Source organism: Citrus clementina, unplaced genomic scaffold (genome assembly GCF_000493195.1).
Source record: "Citrus clementina cultivar Clemenules unplaced genomic scaffold, Citrus_clementina_v1.0 scaffold_1, whole genome shotgun sequence".
Taxonomy (NCBI): domain Eukaryota; kingdom Viridiplantae; phylum Streptophyta; class Magnoliopsida; order Sapindales; family Rutaceae; genus Citrus; species Citrus x clementina.
Genome location: NW_006263303.1, coordinates 8952068 through 8975092, shown reverse-complemented (window position 1 = coordinate 8975092; position 23025 = coordinate 8952068). Strand labels below are relative to the sequence as shown.

The 23025-nt window shown below is 31.4% G+C and overlaps 1 protein-coding gene and 1 long non-coding RNA gene across 2 annotated transcripts; one reads left to right on the top strand and one right to left on the bottom strand.

Moving 5' to 3' along the window:
* The first annotated feature begins 11388 nt into the window (after positions 1 to 11388).
* LOC18055626 (protein EFFECTOR OF TRANSCRIPTION 2) lies at positions 11389 to 13945 on the top strand. The gene is made up of 3 exons (XM_024178034.1): positions 11389 to 11480; positions 11632 to 11949; positions 12633 to 13945. The coding sequence occupies exons 1-3, from the start codon at positions 11394 to 11396 to the stop codon at positions 13734 to 13736; spliced, it is 1509 nt and encodes a 502-aa protein (XP_024033802.1). The 5' UTR covers positions 11389 to 11393; the 3' UTR covers positions 13737 to 13945.
* Positions 13946 to 20818: 6873 nt separating this feature from the next.
* LOC112095880 lies at positions 20819 to 21310 on the bottom strand. The gene is made up of 3 exons (XR_002904024.1): positions 21268 to 21310; positions 21113 to 21176; positions 20819 to 20960 (listed from the first exon to the last, which is right to left on the bottom strand). It is a non-coding gene; the product is annotated as an uncharacterized LOC112095880 (long non-coding RNA).
* Between the last annotated feature and the right edge of the window lie 1715 nt (positions 21311 to 23025).

Below are 23025 nucleotides of genomic sequence, written 5' to 3'. Positions count from 1 at the left end.
AGGCTTAGAAATATGTTCATAAGAAAACGAATAGTGTTACATGAATATTATGAACAAGAAAAGGCTGTAACAATCACACAAGCTGAAGGAAATATTAGGTTCAGTTTAATAAATAAAAGATCTATAGATTTAGCATTAAGGAAAATAAAAAATAAATCAACCAGAGAAAAGATTCAATATGTATATCTAGCAGAAATTCAAATCTTAATAAAATCCCTTTTCAAAGAAGGAATAGATAGTCTCATAGTCTTATCATTACATGATCAAAGGTGCATGACGCTAGTATAGGACATTTAGGAACAATAGAAGGAAATTTATGTTACACCAAACTATTATTTACATGTCATCCTAGATATTATGTATACATAAAAGATAAAAATATAGATGAGACACTAAGCTTACACTTTAAACTACTAAAAAAGAACTTAATGAAATAAGGAAATAGATTAATGACAATACATTATTCTGCATTATATAGTTTTTGTAATTCAAATTACGGAGAAATATATGCAAATAAACCTTATAAAGAAATAAATAAAGAATGTGAAGACATGGCAACGTTTATAGAACCTACAATCCAAGACTATAAAATTCCTATAAATTATGAACTAAACATAGATGATAGAAAACAATTTTTAAACAATGATAACGAAAACTCCATCATTCCTATAAGCTTTGCAGGAAGGACTTTAGTAAGAGGAAGTTCATCTAGAAGATTAAGTACTGATAAACAAATAACTAAATATTTAACAACTAATAACGTAATAAAAATACTTGGACAATACTTTAATGGGATAGATTATACAACAAAAATACCTATATTAATAGACACTGGTACAAGTCATAATTATGTGAATCATACTAAAAATAAAGGACTCTTGATAAAAGAAAAAGAAATTCCATATGAATATACTGATTTCAATGGTAATAAGCATATTTGTAAACAAGAAGTCAAAGTTCCTATAATTATAGAAGGATTTAGAATAATAGTATCTTGCTATATAGACTCGTTCATGACAACAGATCTGGAAAAACATATAGTACTAGGAAATAGTTTTTTAAATGATTTAGAATATTACAAGATTGAAAAACATAAAATAACCCTACAAATAGAAGGTCGAAAGATAGTGTGTGAAACATGTTAAAGCAAGCTTATATAAAATATCCTATGTCCGTCTATATACAGATAAACATAACAGAAAAAGATATAGATACGTGTGCCTTAATAGACACTGGTAGTGAAATAACAATTATGAAATCCTTTTTATCAAACCAATGGAAACCAAACGGAAAATTAAAAATCATTGGAATAACAAGAGATAAACAACAAGTAAATCAATCCTTAATAAATTTTGAAATACTTCTAGGAAGTAAAATAGTACGTATTAACCAAATATTTCAATATGATCGTATGGATTGCGATATACTCCTAGGAAATGACTTTATACAACAATTCTAATATTATCAACAAACTCCCTATATGATCACCCTCAAGACCCCTTGTAATCATATCATTCGCATTCCTCGCGAATTTAAACCTTACAGAGTTCAGCCAGCCCAGCGGGGTGATACGTTTATTTATGAAAAACATTACCTAATCCAAGGACAGAGTTATAATATACAACTCGAAACAATAAAGTCACAGCTCGAACAAGTCTATAAAGATAACCCATTAGCACTATGGAAACCAGACTATCCTAGAGCAAAAATAGAATTAATTGAAAATAGGATAATAAGACTTAACCCTATGATGTACACAAAAGAAGACAGAGAAGAATTTAAAATTCAAGTAAAAGAATTATTAAATTTAAAACTTATTAGAACAAGCAATAGCCCACATAATAGCCCAGTCTTTATGGTTAGGAAAAGATCAGAACAAGTAAGAGGAAAAGCAAGAATAGTAATAAATTATAAGGAGCTAAATAAATACACAAAATTTGATGGATATTTTCTCCCAAATAAAGAAGTATTAATAAACCTTGTAAAAAATAAAACATACTACTCAAAATTTGATTGTAAATTAGGATTTTGGCAAATAAAAATGGAAGAACACAGTATTCCTTATACAGCTTTTAGCACCCCAAAAGGACATTATGAATGGCTAGTAAAGCCCTTTGGACTAAAAAATGCCCCTCAAATTTTCTAAAGTCGAATGGATAAAATATTTAGAGATTACAAATATATCATAATCTATGTTGATGACATATTAATAGCATCAGAAACATTAGAAGATCATAGAAACCATTTAAAAGAATTTGTTAATGTATGTATTAGAGAAGAACTATCAGAAAGAAAAGCAGTCATAGAACATAAGAAGATAGAATTTTTAGGAATGGTTCTTGACAAAAAAGGAATAAGACTTCAGAGCCATATAGGAAAAAAGATTACAGAATTCCCAAATAAATTGGAAAATAAAAAACAAATACAAAAATTTTTAGGTTGTTTAAACTATGCAGAAGGATTTATAAAAGACTTAGCAAAAAAGAGAAATATACTTCAAAAATTGCTCAGAAAAAATAATACTAGAGGATGGAGCGAAGAACATACGGAAACTGCAAAGAACTTAAAGGAAGAATGTAAAAACCTCCCAGCATTAAGATTACCAGAAGAAAATGATATGTTAATAATACAAACTGATGCATCTGATTTATATTGGGGAGCAATACTTAAAACTGATATAAATGATATTTGCCGGTATACTAGTGGAACATTTAACCAAGTACAAGTCAATTAGCCAGTTCATGAAAAAGAACTCCTTGCGATATGCAAAGGAATAAAAAAAAATCTCATTATTCCTACTCCAGAAACAATTTATTGTAGAAACAGACAATTCTCAGGTTAGTTCACTTATTAGTAAAATTTTGCCAAATGAACCCCAGTACAGGAGACTACAGAAATAGCAAGCTTATTTATCCTATTATAATTTTAAAATTATACATATAAAAGGAACTAATAATTTTCTTGCAGATTTCTTGAGCAGGAACATAGAATTTGGAGAATGAATACAGAAGTAAATAAAACTATATCTGTGATCAACACAGAAATACAAAGGCTCAAAGCAGAGGCATCAGACATGCTAGATGCCATAAATTACATGAAAGAAGCCACAGAGGCTCATGAGAAGGGAATACATTTGTTAGAGTCATACATAAATGACCTAATAAAAGGGCTTTCAATAAACATTAGCCCAATAAAAATAGGAAGCAGTAGTGGACCTCTCCCACAATAGGAACCAAGCTGTGAACCATCCTTCAACTGAACCCTGTCCATAGAAGTCGAATCACCAAAAAAGACTTCCTCAAAAAAGTTCATTAGAATAAACAGCACCTCCTCAGAAGAAGAAGAAAAACCTTCTCCCCTAAATTTAAAAGGAGAAGAGTATAAACAGTTTTCTACGTGGGTATACTCTACTTGTTCCCACAACAATACCATCTATAAAGCCCCTGGAAAAAATATATACTCCAAAATGATAGCTATAAAAGGAGCAGATCATCTCCTTATTAGAAGAATAGCACAGTATGAATATCTAGATTTAGTATATCCAGATACAGATTTGAGAGAAATAGCCAGTTTAGATGAATTATTAGTCAAAGAAGTTTCAAAATTCGCCCAAAAAAGGCTTATAACCTAAAATTTTACACTATTAGCCCAGAATACCATCAAAATGTTGAATATCAAGCGTTTTACATGATCTCTGTGGGTCACCTTACAAAAAATTTTCAAATAGAAGTAGGAACTGAATATACAAATGCTCCTCAAATAACCAAAGCATGGATCAGAACCCGCAGGGCCCGGGGAATAAAGGCAATATGGAGTATTGCCAAAGACCTTTATAAAAGAAATTATAGAACAATCATCCGATTTCAAAATTATATCCTTGTAACTTCATAGGATAGCCATACACCTTCAAATATCCTTTTAGAACTCATTAATGAATTCAGCACCATGAGATTCCCCAGCAGCAATGAAACCATACAGCAAGCTTGTTAGCTTATGGAAATAAAGATGCCCGACAAATAAAGCAGCTCGTGGCAGACAAGATAAAAGAAGATGCCCGACAAATACAGCAACTCGCGGCAGGCAACACAAAAGGAAGATGCTTAAAGAAAAAGAAGACAAGAATTCAATGTAATAATAGATAATGATGTAAGCAGTGAGGTCAGGGACCAATAATGTAATAGAAACTTTTTTATAAATAAAAGAAAAAAAAGGGCAGAAAGGCTCAGACGTTTTTCAGAATTCTCTGAAATCATTTACAATGAATCACTAAACACTTACTTGCTCAGAATCCTAAATCAAAACATCAAAACATCATCAACCAAAAACCAAAGAAAAAGAAAAGGAACCTAAACTTGTCCTCCACTTCTTTAGCAAGATGATCGAAATCCATACAGTAAAGCCATCTGAGTCCACAGGTCCCGCTGAGGCAGGAGGTCGTAAGGGAACAAGACAATTAGGCTGCAGGTCACTGGAAGGAGATCAGAAGGCAAAGAAGAAAAGATGATTTAGGTAATAATACTCGACTTTTATCTCTTGGTGGAAGTTGTTGATGGTTGTTGGTAAGATGATTTATGGAGGAAGAGCAAAATTTTCAATTTGAAGCAAACTTTTGTTTATAATATGAATCATAGGTTTTACTTAGGAGAATTTAAAGAATACATGATAAATCCAACCACTAAAATAACATACAATGAGTACATGATGATAATAGATTTTAATTTAGGATCATATAAACAGAGCTCATATCTGTTCAGTAAACAGGAACTTGTTAGAACAGAAGATCTGTTAACTATATACTCGCTTGATTTACCCTAAGAAATAAAACGAAAAATTATAAAGAACATTGAAATAGACAATCTAAAACACAATATAATTATGTTAACAATAGAAGAAGGAATTGATATAGCAAAAGCATACTTAGAACAAAAAGATTATGAAGAAGGACCTTCGTACACTTATAATTCAGATAATGGAGAATTTGAAATATAACTTGAGGAATATAAAAAGTATATAGGCTAGAAACCTCTTCGGGTTGCGGGCTACTGGTCCAAAGCGCTATTTTAATAGCTGTAGAGGTAAAACAACGACACGTACTTTTATATCCTTAATAAGAATTTAAGTTATAAAAATATTTGTTTTCCATATGTTTGAACATACATTAATTTGTTAATCATATACATATTTATTCAATAATAGAATTTGTGTATATTTAGTTTAATCATATTTTCTTTTGAACTTAAATTTAATTGTTATTTTGTAATTCTCATTTATTTTATTTTGTAATTTTGTAATTATGCAAAGGCAAAAATGGTATCAGAGCCATGGACCCAATAAGAGCTATAGTAGATAGTTCATATACATTAAAAGTATATGATAAAGAGGAAATAAAAAATTTAATAAAATCAATTAAAATCGATTAAAAAATATAAGGAATATAGAACTTGAATTAACCGAGGAGCTTAGAGAAAGATTTATAAATACAACAGGTGGTGAAATTTTGATAGAAAAGAAAATGAAATTTATAGATAAATTTATAAAATTTTTAATATATTGGTATGAAACAGAAACATTATGAATCAAGCTGTTAATACAATACAAGAACTGATAAGTAATATAGATCATATGTTTTTAGGATGGGAAAACATAGTAAATACATATATAAATTTAATAAACCAAAAAATATTTCTATTAGAACAAGAAAGGATAGAGATGATAAATTTAGGACCAGATGTCTATTCTGAATTTGTAGATCTATATGAATTGATAACCACTTACTGTTGCTTAAAGAAATAAATAAAACTCTAGAAAAAATAAAAAATAGATGTAGAAAAGATGGAAGAAGACAAATACATCCACAATTATGAAAATTGGAAATAGAAAAAAATTAAAAGGATCCGTATGAAATTAGTTAAAAGAAAATAAGACAAAAGCTGTAAGTTTCGATAATTGTAACTTAGGTAATTCCATATTTTTAACCCCACTAATATTCATATTTACCTTTGTCTATATTTACGATAGATGAATTTTTGTCTGTATTTATGAGAGATGAATTTCTTCCATCAACCATTTTTGTGAGAGTGGGTTACCACTAGGGATGGCAATGGGGAGGGGAGCGAAGGGGACCAATCTCCCCGTACCCATCCCCGATATTTTGCGTATGTCCCCGTCCCCTCCCCATCCTGGTCAAATTTATTTAAGAGAATCCTCATCCCCTCTCCGAATAATAACAGGGGATCCCCGATCCCTGAATAACTAATATATTTTTTTGTTTTCGATTTTGAGTTAATCATATTAAAATAAAAAATTCAAACAAAAGTAAAGTTAGAAATATATCTTACATTAACATCCATTACAAAAGTCACATACATTAAATTAGTAAATAACGCAGCATGCAAGGGATACAAACTATCATGAACAAATTAATAACCTAATACAAAATTTTTACAAATAAAATCAAATTTAGATTCAAAATTAACTTTTCAATGGTGGCGTGGACACTTTATAAATGTGAACTATTCCTTTTACAACACAATAGTTAAGTCGAAGCAAATCAAGAGCAAATATTAGATTAGATTAGATATTAAAATTGTGATTTGCTGCGGGCAATTATAATATCTAAAAATAAATAAATAAATAAATTTAAGATAAATAAAAAATAGATTTAAGTTTAAAATATTTAATGAATATTAAAATTAAAACAAAAGTTTTGAGCTAATAGAATCTGTCCGGTCTTTTTAATGTCCTAAATAAAAATTTAGAACTTTAATTAGTTAATTAGGCCTAAAAGTTTAATAATATAAATATTTTGATAATTTTTTATTTTTACCAATACTTATAATTTTATAATTCAAATTTTATAATTTATTTACTAGTAATTTTAAAAAATAAAAATTAAATTAAAAATTAAAATAGGAAAATGGATAGGGGGTGTGGATTCCACCTCATCTCTGTCCCCTCTCCGAATAAGAAATTGGGTAAATTTCTCTGTCCCTTTTCTGAATAAGAAATTGGGTATGAAATTATCTTCATACCCTTTCCAAATAAGGAAAATCCCCGAGGGTACCCGTCCTCGTGGGGATTTTTGCCATCCCTAGTTACCACTTAGGCAATTAGCATGAGTGGTACCAAAAATGCCCTCATTTTTAATACATAATTCTAAAAATACCCAAACAACAAAACTAATTAAATAATAACTTTTAATTATCTATAAATTTAAAATAAAAACTTTCTGCTGGAGCCAGAGATGGCGACATCGCTGGCAAAGGAAAAAGTGAACTAGGAGCCACATGACGAACGCCATTCAATTTATATTTTTCCAATCTCTTCAAAGCTACTAACAAAATTGGCTATGGAAGTCATAAGATGGTGTCCAGCCCACCTAAATGTCGGAAGCTCTCATTACAGCTCCATGTAACAGTGCCCATCATTTTTCGGCATTACGACAATCATGGAGTTTGATTCTAGTGGGAGTGGCGGTGTACCCTACTGAGTCTTTATTTGACGACAGCATTGAGGAGGCTTCCACAGTTTGGGTGGTCTTGCGCCATTATCAGTCCTTTCTGGTGTGGCTACCATGATTGCGTAGATAAGAGAATTTTCAATTTTGAATCCATTGGTAGCTATATATATATATATATATATGAATAATTTTATGTTATTATAATAGTCCAAACATGAAACAAATTTTTCTTGTTATGTATTAAATAAGAAAAATATAGATAATAATTATAACAGTTGTTAATGGGTATGGCAATTTGTACTTTAAAAGTTTCTCTAAACACTCTAATTTTAATAAAAATATGTATCACAAAAACACCAATTATCTAAATTACTATAAGGAACAATTTATTATAAGTCAATATTATATAATTGTTTTGAACAACCATATAATGCATTCATTGTTCAATTTATAGTTTTCATATCTTAAACCCTAAAACTTTTATTTTCAGCATCTTAATTAATATTTAGATGAATAATGAGGAAATCAATTTTGAGAAAATTTTGGCTACAAAATATGTGTGATATTTTTATTTTTTTAAAAATAAAATGAAACAATTTTTCTTTTTGGGTTTGGCCCTTCTTCTTCATCTTCTTGATCTCTTCGTCTTTTACTTTTCCTTAGTTTTCTTTTTCCTTTTTTTGATAGTATTTATGGAATTTTTTTTATGACTATGTTCTCATTGCAAGTTATTATGGGTGCAAAATTAAATATTGAACATAAAAAAAAATTAATAACTAAAATTATGTTAAATAATTTTTTTTATAACTGGACTTAATTATATTTTTATAAGTATATATTAAATCTCTTAAAATTAATGTGCTGAATAGTTTTATTAGTGTTTTAAGTAAATAAAGTTAAATAACTTATATAGTTTAAGTAAGGATATTTCTAAAATTTTTAAGAGTGTATAAAAAAATTAATTTTTTTATAATTAGTATATATGTGTGCAGAATAATAGAGTGTTCAAGGTAATATTCAAAGTGCAAATAGCCCTACCCGTTATTAGTTTATTCATTATGGCAATTTCAATGTACATGTTTCCTTTTATCATTAATTTACCAAACACACATCTTAAATTACTTGGTAAGTGATTTTGTTATAATCTAACATTACCAAACATATGGCCAAATTATCTACAAAATTAATTTTAACAAAATCTATTCTAAAATAGATTATTTGGGAAGCTAAAACAATCCCAAACATATCCTAAGTTTGCTTTGAATGTTTGAAATATAATTTTTAGATAAAATTCGTCAAATTGCTCGACAAACCTCTAAATTATATTACAATATGTTGGTATCTAGACTTGAATAGATTTGAGATTATAATTATTGTAACAATTTTAAAAATAAAAAATAAACTAAGCATGTTCCACTTCTTGGTTGTTTGAAAACTGAAACGTATGGACTATGGAGCAGCCAAATGTAGCAATATTTAATTCCTGTTTCCAAAGTGCCATTGGCTTGTCTTGTATCCCATGTGCCATAAAATACTGTACATTATTGTCTGACTAATTCAATTTAATTATTTTGTTTTGTTATCCTTAGATCTGGCACATCAAGGCAATTATCCTTTAAGACAAATGAAATAATTGGAAGGGCAACATCAACAGGGGCATTATCATCAAATTTTTTTTCCCCCTTTCTTTTAATTACATGCTAGTCAGCATCAGTTTAATGTTTTGATTAAGTACGGGTCTAATTTTGCCCACAAGAATCCAAGACGCCTCATGTCAACATTGAGACGTGACAGAGTGTGGTTCGAATAACGAGAGAGGCAAAAAAAAAATTATAAAAAGGAGCAATTGACGTCAACGTTGCAACTTCCATCGCCAATATGAATTTGTTTTCTTTCAAACAAAAAATAAATATAAAATTTTGATAAAAATACAACAAGGTCTGGTTTTAAATTAAAAATTGATTAGAAGTCACCGTAAATATTTTAAAAGCTACCATAGATCTCTCTTAAAATTCTTCCAAAAATCTTCTTAATTTTTATTCAAAGTTATCTAATTAAAACTTATTTATATGAAAAATCTGCACGGGGGACTTTAAAAAAAGAGAAAAAAATCTTTAAGATGTGAAAAAGCCTAATAGAAATATATGGTGTTGGGCTTAGAAATGTAGCATGAAAAAAGAAAAAGAAAAGATAGGCCAAACCCCTAAAAAATGGAATCTAAATAAAGTTGTACATATTATGAAGTAACTTTGAATGGCTAGCAGGAGGTGGATTAAAGATATGTTATCTCAACCGTTTCATTCTCCTCCTTTTTTTTTTTTTTTTTTTTCCGGCTTTTGGTTAGTGGTTATCTACTGGGCATGTAAAAAAGTTTTGTGGGATTTGTCATCATATTTATATAAAGCTGACATTCGATGAGACAAGGTAGAAAAGAAAACGTAGGATAAGAAGCAACAGACATGGCAACTTTTTTGTTGTCGTGACTTTCTTTCTCAGAAAACTTAGCAAGAAAGCAAAAGGATTCGGCCGTGTGATGATGGGAAAGAAGAAAAAAAAAGGACGCTGAATCTTACAATCACTGAAGCCTTCTGCATTCCTTTTTTATTTTTTGTTTGCAACAAATTAAAGGGGAAGAAGATTCTCATCATGTGTTTTTCCTCACCAAGTTTTTCTCTTTTCGGCAGAGAGCAGAAATATAGTTTGGTAGGTTAAGATGATCAAATAGTAAAATTCAATCATTTCTTGTTTGCTTCTTGTTGCAGCAAAGGATGCAAATAGTTTTTGATAGTGTTATGTAATTTTGCTATTTGAGAATTTGATCTACCAATCTTATAGATAACATAACCATTTCTTTTTCAAGTAATTAAACAAGAACTTGCATAGTTAAACAAAGTGGTTTAACATTTGATGTCTCGTTAATAGATTGGAGTCTAAGATTAGCATAGAAATGGTGAATAATAGTCTCAATTAAATTAAAACCTTATTGAAATGACTATTAGTACCTTTAATAAAACCAACAAACTCTTCTCCTTTGTGCTCTTTGTTTCAAAGTGTGGGGGTTGCTCCTTCGAAGTCGCTTCAATGTTCAAATAAGATTTTGGATAATATATATAAGAATAGTGAGCTAAAAGAGAATTTTTTGAAGGTACATTCAATATTCTTGGTATTTATAAGAATTTCAACACAAATGTTACTATAATGAGATCAGATCATTATTTATAGACAAGTTGTCTTAGTTCGAGAAGATCTGGTGTCTTAATTAACGACCTATGTTTTATACTTAGATTAAGTCACTGACACTATTTATAGGGTTTAAATCCCTGATTTTTGTAGGTATTCATGTTGGAGTTGTTAGTTGGATGTTGTGTACTGTTTTAATGAAACTCGCAGCTTTTTTAAGGTGTGTGGTTGTATTTTTTATTCTTTAATATGGATACATGTTGCCCTATTAGATTGAGATAAAATATGACACCTACAATCAAAATTTGTTATATTTCAAAATGATAACTCAATTGATTAACATCTCCTCTTGAAAGCAATTGATAAAGGTTCAGCTAACGAAGATACAAATATTTAATTTAAGTAGGATGATTTCAGGACTATCTTTCAAGATAAAAAAAAAGAGAAAAAGACTATCTTAATAGAATTGAATTACAGTATGGCAAAGTATTGAGTTAATTTATCAATTAATGATATACATTAAAAATAAAAAAATCAAAATCAAAATGGAAAGATATCCAAATGGAGTCACAACTCATAATCATAACATGGGCGTTTACTGAGTAACTTCCAACAATTACACATATTAATAACTATTAACCAACCATGGACAATCGTAAATTCCAACAATTACAGGGGCAATATGGACTTTGCACCATAAGTCACAACGATATAAAAAAAAGGCACAAATAACGGTCAAGTTACAGAATAGCAGATGGGAGCGGCTGAGACTGAAATAATCAGAATCAAGAGGGAAGAATGCAAGCGAACCAAACACGATGCCCACTTTTCTAAATGGAAGGTCTGCTCATTTTTTTCCTTTCCAATCTTTTCATTTTTACCCTTCTGGGTTGCTTGATTAGTATTCATAAAATTAATCACCTCTTTCATTAACAAAGACTGCATATATTGTGTGCATCTATATGTGTGTTGTGTGTAAATGGCTATTGCAGATACTTGTTGGGGCGTCAGATTGGGCAGATTATTTGCTTGGCAAGGAAGGAGCCGATAGATACAGGGTTCACAACCTTCCAAGTACCTCGGGTCCTGGAGTTTATGAGCTTGGAATTGTTGCATCTCGCTCCCGTACGGACAGGATCGACTCAGATGACGTCGTTGTGGTCTATCTTGGACAAGCTGACAGTGTCCGAACGCGACTCCAGTGTTATGGCCGTAGTGGAGCCCATTTGAATAACAACCCCAGTAATGGGTCTGGTTGTTTTGATGATATTTTCAGCAGACGTCACGCCATTGCTTATCGATGGGCTCCTGTAGGTGTGCATCCTTTTGAGAATTTTTAAAATCCTTGCTTCTGTTTCTATTTCTATATATAGCTCTTTTTGATTTGTTATTAGTTAGATGTGGCTCATTTTTTATGTACAACACTACGTTTAGTTAGCAATGTCTTTTGAATGACTTGATTAGAAGTTCAATACTAATACACTATGTATAAAATAAACCCAAATAGGGACATCATAATCAGGCCCTGTTTACTCTATGAACAAACATGACCTTTGAAGCATCTTTTGAGGAGTTGCTGGTGACCTTTGAATCTTGGCTAGTAGTACAATAAAAGTTGTTAAATTTGGATCTTGTTTTCAGTTCCTTGCAATTGCATAAATGCATAGTCATTTTTGTTTCTCTTGAATGCTACTATGGATATAATAGCATGGTCATTCTTGTATCTTTCATTTTTTTTGGTTCTGTTTTAAAGATGCTTGAGGCTTTTAACCTGCATTTTATACACAAGCAGAATTGTGCAAATTTTTGTAGATCATATCAATCACTCATAGATCATAACGTTTGCATCTGGGGTCATTGTGTTTGAGTGGTTCTGGTTTATATTCCGCTGATATGCATTAACGGAGGTAGGCCTGCATGCATAGTTATTTGGTTTATAGTTTCTGAAATGTGATTTCTTTTCTTTTTATTTTCCTTTGTTAATGCTCGACAGATGGAAAATAAAGCAGATGCTCTTAACACAGAAAGTGAACTCCTCAGTACATTTGATTATGCATGGAACAAAGGGAGTAATGGCACACGTCGCCATTATGATGTTCTTCGGAAGCTCAATACCATTGCTTCAGACAATATTCAGTTTCCTCAAAGTATCAGGAAGCTTTTGTATTTCAGTCAAAAGCCAGCAGGAATTAAAATCAAAGCAAGCAAACTGCCTTCAAAACAAAATAATTGTGGCACCTATGCTGATGAGGAGGGTCACAGTTTCTTTTCTCAAATTTTTAAATTTACTAAATCACAGCCTAGGTTGGTTTTGGAAAGACATGTCACTGATGAGGACCGTACAGTTATCTGTGGGGTGTCCTTAGATGATGGTTCTATCTGTAGAAGGCCACCACTTAAAGGAAGAAAAAGGTGCACTCAACACAAAGGTTTGAGGATCAGTAGATCGAACCCAGTGAAGCCTCCAGTGATTGAAGAGATGTGCACAGTTAGTGAAGAGCACAAATGGAGAAGCACTAATGGATCCAATTCTAATATATTAGGAGCATCTGAATATGTACGCAATGTGGATTTTGATGCCAATGCTTGCAATTATTCTGACTCTTCTGAAATGTCTAGGTCTGGAAGAGTACAACCTCAAGTATTTTCTAAGAGGTTCACAACCAAACCAAACTCTGATACCATATGTGGGGTGGAATCAGGCGATGGGACTTTCTGCAGCAGGCAACCTGTTAAAGGAAGAGTGAGATGTGAGGAGCACAAAGGGATGAAGATTAAAGGAATCAAATCCAAGTCAGCTGAAGAAGATAAGTCCAATGTGTATGATGCAGGTTCAAAATTAAGTACATTCAATGAAGAGGACTTCTGTAGCGCTGTTTGTGGAGCTCAGACGCTTAATGGTTCGTACTGCAGAAGGCCGGTAAAGGGAAATACAAATTGTTGGCAGCATTCAAAACAGTCATCGAACAAGGGTTCAACAAATAGTCCCTGTAAAGGCTGGAGTTCTGGAGGAACCTCCATCTGCGGAGCTCCTACACACAATGGTTCTTACTGCAAAAGAACAGTTAAGGGAGGTGGAAGTTGTTGGCAGCATTAAACCAAGTGTGGGCTTAACTTAGCTCACAGAAAGAATTCATCCATAAGAGAGCTCTAGCAAGTTCATAGATGAGTCTGTTTGTGTGTCGTATCACAGTCTCTTTACATATTAATAATATAGATAGTTTTATTAGTTTATTAGAGTATGCTGTATTTGCCTGCATTTTTTTAGGCCTCTGATCGAGAAGTCCCTTGTTATTTGTCTGCATAGTCTATGTTTTTCTTCTTCACAGTACTCACTAATCCAACCTCTAACATATTCTATTACTGGTATTAATATAGCATAATAATTAATTTCCTGTGTCTTTTCAGTTTTAAACCAATTAATTAATTTAGTATGTAATCTTTCTCCTATTTTTCTTGTTAATTTATCTACAAATTATAATAATATATTTAGGATGAAAAAAATAAAGTTGAAGAATTAGACAATTTTGATACAAACATTCCAGTAATCAGTGTTATAGATTTAATGGGTAAATTAATACTAGGAGTAGATGAAAAGGACAATATAATTAAATAGATTAAAGCAATTAGAAACTTAGAACAATTAAAAATATGTGATTTAAGATATTTTCATGAATATGCAAATTATTTTATAAATTTTGTCGTGATATAGGAAGACCATTTGACGAAGATTTATTATTAAAAATTGTAGATAAACTATGAGGTAAAATAGGAGAAAGATTACATATTGAATTAATTAATTGGTTTATAACTAAAAAGGACACAAATAATTAATTATTGTACTATATTATTACCAGTAATAGAATATGTTAGAGGGAGGATTAAAGAGTATTGTGAAGAAGAAAAAGATAGAAGAAAATGATGGACATCAAATAAAATTACAGTTTAGAAAAATGTGTATATGCATGAAGTACCTACTTTAGGATGTAATTACCCTAGTCGATTTAGCCATAAGAAATATAATAAGCATAGGAAAAGTTATACTTAATATAAGCAACCTACAGATATAATAGTAGAAAAATCTAAAGAAAAAATTCCTTAAGCATAAAGATAATAAACAAAAAGTTAAAAAAACTTTAAAAAAGGTAAAAGAATCTATAAACAAAATAGAACTTGTAAATATTTTTTATGTGGTAGAAAATGACACATTAAACCCCATTGCCTAGAAAATAAAAAAGTAAATCAATTAGAAATAAAAATTTCTAATTGGTTGTGTATGTCATCATCTATTGTTGGTATAAGAAGCCGACAATATATACTGATATAGTTCCCATTTGGGTTAACCATAGAATATATGTGACTGTTTTCCCACTTATGTATAATGAATTTTCAAAAAGTTTATGAGAACTTTAGAAGTTGTCTTGGCAAAAACTGGCATTTCAAAATTAAATAAAACTAGTTCTGAAAACCTACTAGTAAAAAATATTTTAAAGCTCCTAGGCTCACGCCCAAAAATGCCTTTTTAACACATCAAGGGCTAAACAGGGCAATGCAGACCGTGTTTAAAAAGAAAATTTCAGAAATTCAATAGAAACTCTTATTAAGTTTTTATATTTTGTAAAAAAAAAATATTTTTCAAAAACCTTCTACATACTCTTTTCCCTTAAATAATAACAAGGTCTGCATTTTGTTAATACTTTAAATATAATTTATACTTTTATTAACTAGACGAGACTTCTAACCCCAAAAAATAAATAAGTAAATAAAACTAAAGAAATTAAATTTACTTGATAAAAGCTTGCTGATTGATGTCTAAAAGATTGTTAAGTGTTTATGAATAAAGAAACATTTTATTGCTTTTCTTGAATACAAGACTCTCTTGACCTTAAATTATCTACAAGTCTCTATAAAACTCTACTCTCTCAATGATCCAAGAGGTCTATATATACAATTGAAGACTTGTAACAATTATTTTACAATCAATGCCTTGACATACAAGAGATGAAATTTTGAGATTACACTTTACATGTGGTAGTTTACCAAAGATTGGCTAAAAATTAAGTAGTAAAAATATTGACTGGCTACTGTTACTTTATGATGACTCAAGATCGGTAATAAAATGATAAAATGAAAAAGATGCTTTCGCAGTTTTTTCTTTTTCAGGTAGTGAGTAAAAGAAGAACATATGTAAAAATATGACAGTAATAAAGACTTTTTGACTACTGCTAGCTGGTTAATGGTGTCTTTTATCTATATATCATTTCATCAATAGCTACTGCTATGCCTTCATCCAAAGACTGATGACTTATAACTTCAAATTCAGTTCCTAATGATTGCTTGTCATTGATCTCAATTAGCGGTTTTGGATATTCTTCACATTTTTCTAGATCGTCAACTTTTAGCTGTAGTGAAGGAATAAGTTGATTTTCATGAACAAGATGTCTTTGAGCTAGAATAGTATAGTTTTGTGCTTGGGCTATGATTTTATCATTATTAGGCTCAACCCATTTATAGAAAGCTATCTTCTGTATATGTCTATTTGCAAAGAAGTTGGGCTTATCATGATAATGTCTTTTTCTAAACTATTTGGTTCATTCGTTTATAAAAATGACATGATACGTTGGCAATATGACACATGTTTTCTTTTTATTAATTATTTGGGGTCTAAGTGGCAAAGAGATTAAGTTTATGATTAAGACTACTAGTTTTATGATAGATAGACTTTTGTTTAAAATTGGTGGAAAGAATTTAAATCTTCTAAGTTGAAAATATAAATAATACGTATCATTAAAAAACCAAGGGCTTTAAAAAAAAAATCTTCATTGTCTAGCATTTCAATTAAAGAATAATCAAAGGAAATTGAAGAAAAATCATGTCTAAGAGGGGTAATATTTCTTAATTCTTACCATCCTGGTCCAAACTCAATCTTTTATCGTTAATTAGCATTCTACTCTTACCTCATTTTTGTTCAATATGATTATTTACTATAAATGCTAGACTTCTATGTTTGTTTGTGCTATTTCTTATTACTTTTAATTATAATAATTCATTTATATGCATTTTGAATTCATTTCTATCTTCTAAACTATAAGGTAAATCTTGTGTTTTTATTATTATGTTTGGGTTGATTATTTCTAATTAATATATCTCTTTTTTATTATTTGTTTGATTGGATTGTCACCTATTATATCTAATCTTTCTAACTCTTTTACTTTTTTTTTTCTAATTTCTTCGGGCCATCTATCACATTTTAAACATTCTATCTTTTTTTTCCCCCTATATTTATGACATTTTCTAATTACTTATCTATCTCTTCATCATCTAAAATTTCTACTTTAGTACGGTCCATTTTGTTTTCTTCTTCTAATAAAAAATAAAAAAATTGCAAGTCTATATATTTTTCTACCATTATTGACTTTTGCTCATATGGTAAAACACGTGTTTCGGATTTTAGTTGAATGAATGTAGACTTTTTAAAAAAATTTACTCTATTTGGAGTTATAAGTATATTACCATTATTTCCTAATATAAAAATTTAATCCTAAAACAAATTTATGTCTTGCTTTCTGGCTAGAAATAAATGTTTGGGGTAACATATGTGTTTCTCCAGTTATTCTAATAGGTATATTATTTATACATTCTATTATTTGCATTAATTCTCCATTAAATTGTTTAATATTTATTAAACTTCTCAATTTATTCCTATTTTCCTTAGGGACTAAGCTATTATGTATAATACATTTATTTGCTCTAGTGTCTATTATTGCTTTAGTGTAAACTGTTTCTTTTAAAAATAATAATTCTATATCTATATTTATTAATTCACTTATTGCTCTATTTATTTACTATTTTATCATTTTATTGTTTATCTTTACAACTATTACAAAAGAATTTATCTGTATTTGTGTCTGTATATCCTAATTCAAAATTTCTATTACAAGCTATACAACTTTTACTGAAAAATGATGTATAAGTTTCTAAGACATTGATTTCTAAATCTAATTATACTTTTGAGTTACTATTAGTTTCTGATTCACTACTTTGGTCACTGAGAATACATATATTATCGTTATCTGATATTTCATCTATATTAAAATTTTCTTCTATATCTAAAACTTGTTCTTTTTATATTATATCTATCTATTTTTAATTGATTGACCTTTTTATTTTTAGGACAATGTAGTTTAATGTGTCTTTCTTTACCATATTAAAAAAATATATTTACAAGTCTTATTTCGTTTATAGATTCTTTTATTTTTTTTAAAGGCTTTTCTTGAAATACAAGTATGCAACCCAAGAGGGGGGGTGAATTGGGATTCTAAAAAATTATTTAAATTATTAAAGAAAATCTTAATGCAATTATAATCCAAATTCAAAGCAATAACAATTAAGATGATCACAATATAAAAAGATAAGGGAAGAGAGATTCAAACACCGAGATTTTTACGTGGTTCGGCCAACCTCGCCTACGTCCACGCCTCCAAGCTTTCCGGGCTTGAGGATTCCACTAAGCAAGCCTCCAAGGCTTCAAATGCTTACACTTGACTTCCAAGGTGTCAATAAACCTTTACAACAAGAGATTATCCCCAATCTCTTAACCCAAGCGTATCCCAACACTTACAATCACTCAAAGCAAAAGATTACAAATTGTTTTTCTCTCACACAATATTTAAGATTACAAATCAATGCCCAATGTGTGAATAGATGAAGAGAGAATGTGTTTTTAAGCTCTATGAAGATTGTATTCTCGAATATTTGCTCAATGGTCGTGTTGTGTTAAAACTGCTTTGAATTTGAATGAGCTTATTTATATTTGGAGCTGAAAATCTAGCCGTTACAAACTGTCGGACAGAAATGGTTCGCCGTTAACCCTAAACGGTTAACCGTTTCGGTCGGTCAAAGTTACCGTTGGGCCAGATTTCAAATAAACGGTTTGTCGTTTGGGATTACCCTTTCGCCGTTAACTTCCAGAGACCTGCAAGATGAGCATTAGATATCCGTTTACACTAAACGGTTAAGGACTTGCGTGAAGTAACTTTTCTGGATATTATCGGTTAATCGTTTGTATTAAACGGTTAGCCATTTGGCTCCAATAACCTGCAAAACAATTTAGCCTTATCAGTTTTTGTTAATCAGTGTTAGAGGAGGACAACCTTCAATTCTAGACGTTATCGGTTAACCGTTTAAAATAAACGGTTCACCGTTAAGTTCCAATAGCCTTTCCTAGGGGTGGGCAAATCGGATTTCGGTTCGGGTTGTTCGGGTTTCGGTTCGGGTTTCAACCCGTTCGGGTTGGAGAATTGAACCCAATCGGGTTCAAAACGCCAACCCGAACCAAACCGAACCGAATTTAATTCGGTTCGGTTCGGTTTGGGTTGACAATTCGGATCGGATTGGGTTGATAATTCGGGTTACAATTTCGGTTCGGGTTAATTCGGGTTAGTTCGGGTTAGAATAATTTGTTAACATAAATATGTTAATAATATTGATTTTGATGATAACAAATTTTAAATGTATTTTGACATAAATATTGGAGCTATTTCTTAATAAACGAAAACTCTTTTAATCATTGCCTTATTTCTTCATAAAAGATGGTTTTTCAAATTAGAAAGAAATTCTCTGCAAAAACATGTTTAAAATTGCAATTCTGGTTATAAACGGTGAACCGGTTATTTTAAACGGTTAACCGATTATAGGCAGAGAGTAACACATTTCCTAAACCTCTAACCGTTTATGGAAAACGGAAAACACAATGGATAGGGAGGTTACTGGAAATTAACGGTAAACCGTTTGCTTTTAAACGGTTAACCGATTATCACCAGAGAGCAACATATTTGCCTAAGCTCTAGCCGTTTATGCTTAACGGAAACACCCAAGATGGGAAGGCTACTGGACACTAACGGTGAACCGTTTATTTTAAACAGTTAACCGATAACGTCCAGAATCGAAGGTTGTCCTCCTCTGGCATTGATTAACGAAAACTGATAAGGCTAATTTATTGTGCAGGTTACTGGAGACAAACGGCAAACCGTTTATTTTTAAACGGTCAACCGATAACACCCAGAGAAGCCACTTTATGCAAACCCTTAACCGCTAAATGAAAACGGATTAACTGATGTTCATTGTGCAGGTTACTGGAGACAAACGGCTAACCGATTATTTCAAACGGTTAACCGATAATATCCAGAAACGTTACTTCATGCAAGTCCTTAACCGTTTAGCGTAAAACGGTTAACCAATGTTCATCTTGCAGGTCTCTGGAAGTTAACGGCGAAAGGGCAATCCTAAACGGCAAACCGTTTATTTGAAATCTGGCTCAACGGTAACTTTGACCAGCCTAAACGGTTAACCGTTAATGGCTAACGGCGAACCGTTTTCTGTCCGACAGTTTGTAACGGCTAGATTTTCAGCTCCAAATATAAATAAGCTCATTCAAATTCAAAGAAGATTGATCACAACACAACCATTTGAGCTAATATTCGAGAATACAATCTTCATAGAGCTTAGAACACATTCTTGCTTCATTTACTCACATATCAAACATCATTGTGTAATCTTATATATTGTGAGAGGCAAAACAATTTGTAATCTTTTACTTTGAGTGATTGTAAGTGTTGGGATACACTTGGGTTAAGAGATTGGGGATAATCTCTTGTTGTAAAGGTCCATTGACACCTTGGAAGTCAAGTGTAAGCATTTGAAGCCTTGGAGGCTTGCTTAGTGGAATCCTCAAGCCCGGAAAGCTTGGAGGCGTGGACGTAGGCGAGGTTGGCCGAACCACGTAAAAATCTCGTGTTTGAATCTCTCTTCCCTTATCTTTTTATATTGTGATCATCTTAATTGTTATTGCTTTGAATTTGAGTTATATTTGCATTAAGATTTTCTTTAATATTGAATAATTTTTAGAATCCCAATTCACCCCCCCTCTTGGGTTGCATACTTGTATTTCATAATTCGGGTTAGTTCGGGTTAGTTCGGGTTAGTTCGGGTTAGTTCGGGTTAGTTCGGATTGAAACAATTTAATCTAAAAATTCTAAGTTTCTAACCACTTAAAATCTAAAAATTTAAATTCCAAACATTCTTAACAACAAATATCCAGTACAATCAAACTACAAAAATTACAAATCTAAAAATTAAAATGGCAAATGGCAACCATGATTAAACATCTTCATTCTCCACATGACAAATAAGGCTAATAATCCATCTCTAAGACTAACACCATCAATACTCAACACAACATCTCCAAATTAGCAATAATTAACCACCACCATAGAAAAATATCGAGCAACAACGGATAGAAAATGAAGCAAATCAGTCCATGCTGCAAAAAAATTAAAAAACTTAATTAAAATTTAGTTGAATAACTCAATATGCCTTAACAATTCTCAATATTACTAGTAGCATATTTGTATTATGACTATGCCTTAATTGTAAATGATTATTAAGTTTGATCTAAATCGATAACAAACTTACTGTTGCAGCAAAAATCTTCATATTAGAACACTTGGATGTTCTGCTTATGTCGATTTACGAAGCTCTACATAAAATAAAAAGATTTGAAGTAAATAACTCTTTAACTTAAAGTAAACAAATCTAAAAAATAAATAAATAATCATTAATATTTATACCTTCTGTAAGAGCATCCATGAACTCATTTTCCTCCACCAACACCTGAAGGTTTGTCGTTGAATCAACAAAAAGTGAAGTTCGCAACCAATTTTGTGTCAGTATCAATGCTTCCACCATATCAGGAGTCATAGAACTCCTATATTCATCTAAAATACGACCTCCTGTGCTAAAGGCGGACTCAGATGCAACTGTAGATACCGGAATGGCAAGTACATCTCTAGCTATTTGCGATAAAATTGGGTATTTCGAACTATTAGCTTTCCACCATAATAAAATATCAAATGGAGCCCCCAATGCATTAGACACTTGATATTCAACCGACTCCATCAAGTAAAGATCTAGCTCATTTGAAAATTCTATGTGATCTCTAGTAACGGCAACCATCTCAGTATATTTGGAAAAAGGGTCCTCAAATACCTCATCGTCTTCATCCATAAAAGTCAGCCCACTATTAGCACTAATACCCGCACTTTCACTCGGAAATGCACTCACACTTTCACTCGGAAATGCACTCGCACTCGCACTAGCACTAGCACTTGGTTTAAAGTGTTGAGCACTATATGCTTCAAAAAGCTTGTTTAACACATCCTTCACCACATTTTTCATTTCAGCACATTTTGCACTATCTTTACCATATAAAGTCTCAAAGCAAAGTGCTGGAAAATTCATTTTCCCCCGTGGATCTAATATAGAAGCAACGATCAACGACTTGTTTATCTTCGAAGACCCCTCCCAATACTCTTCAAATTTTTCCTTCATGCTACTTGCTATCATACTAATGTGTGGGTCAAGGCTGTCCGCCATTGTATTCAAAGCTTTTTCAACTTTGCATATCTCGTTGTAGCACGTACTAGATGTCACCCTCAGTGAAGAAGAAAATGACAATGTGGCCTCATAAAAAATCCTCAAAAACTTGACCATCCGACGAGCATTATCCCAATCATAACTTCCTGGTGGTCCGATTTTTTTTTTCCCACCTTCTTCTTCATGAAAATAAGCATCATAAAGCTTATCCTCATATGCCATTCGATCAAATGCCGATCTAAACTTCAATGCCGTTGTTAACATGGTATATGTGGAATTCCACCTAGTTGGACAATCTAAAACCACACTTCCTCTAGAAGGCTGACCATTCTTCCCCAAGATCTTTTCTTGCTCTACACGAATTTGAAATGCTTTCAATCTCGCAGTAGATGATCTTACATACTTCACAGCATTACGGATACTAATAATACTGTTATCTAGTTTTTTCAACCCCTCATTAACAATAAGATTCATGATATGTGCGCAGCAACGTACATGGATAAAGTCACCATTCAACACCAATGCACCATCTCTCCAAGTCTTCAATTTATTCGTCAAATAGGTAATGGCAACTTTATTTGCACTTGCATTATCCACGGTGACTGTGAACACCCTCTCTATACCCCAATCAAGCAAACATTTCTCGAGCTGCTTACCGATTGTCTCCCCTTTATGATCAGAAATTGTGTTAAAACTGATGATCCTCCTGCGTAACTGCCAATCTTGATCAATAAAGTGTGCTGTTATTACCATATAACTGACCGTTGTGATGGAAGTCCAAATATCCGTAGTAAGAGACACTCTTTGCTTCTTATCACATAATAAACTCTTCAATGAAGCCTTTTCTGATAGAAATATGTCAAGGATATCCTTGGTAATAGTTCTACGAGATGGAACCATAAACCTAGGACATGCAACACTGCAAAAATGTCTAAATCCAGAATTCTCCACAT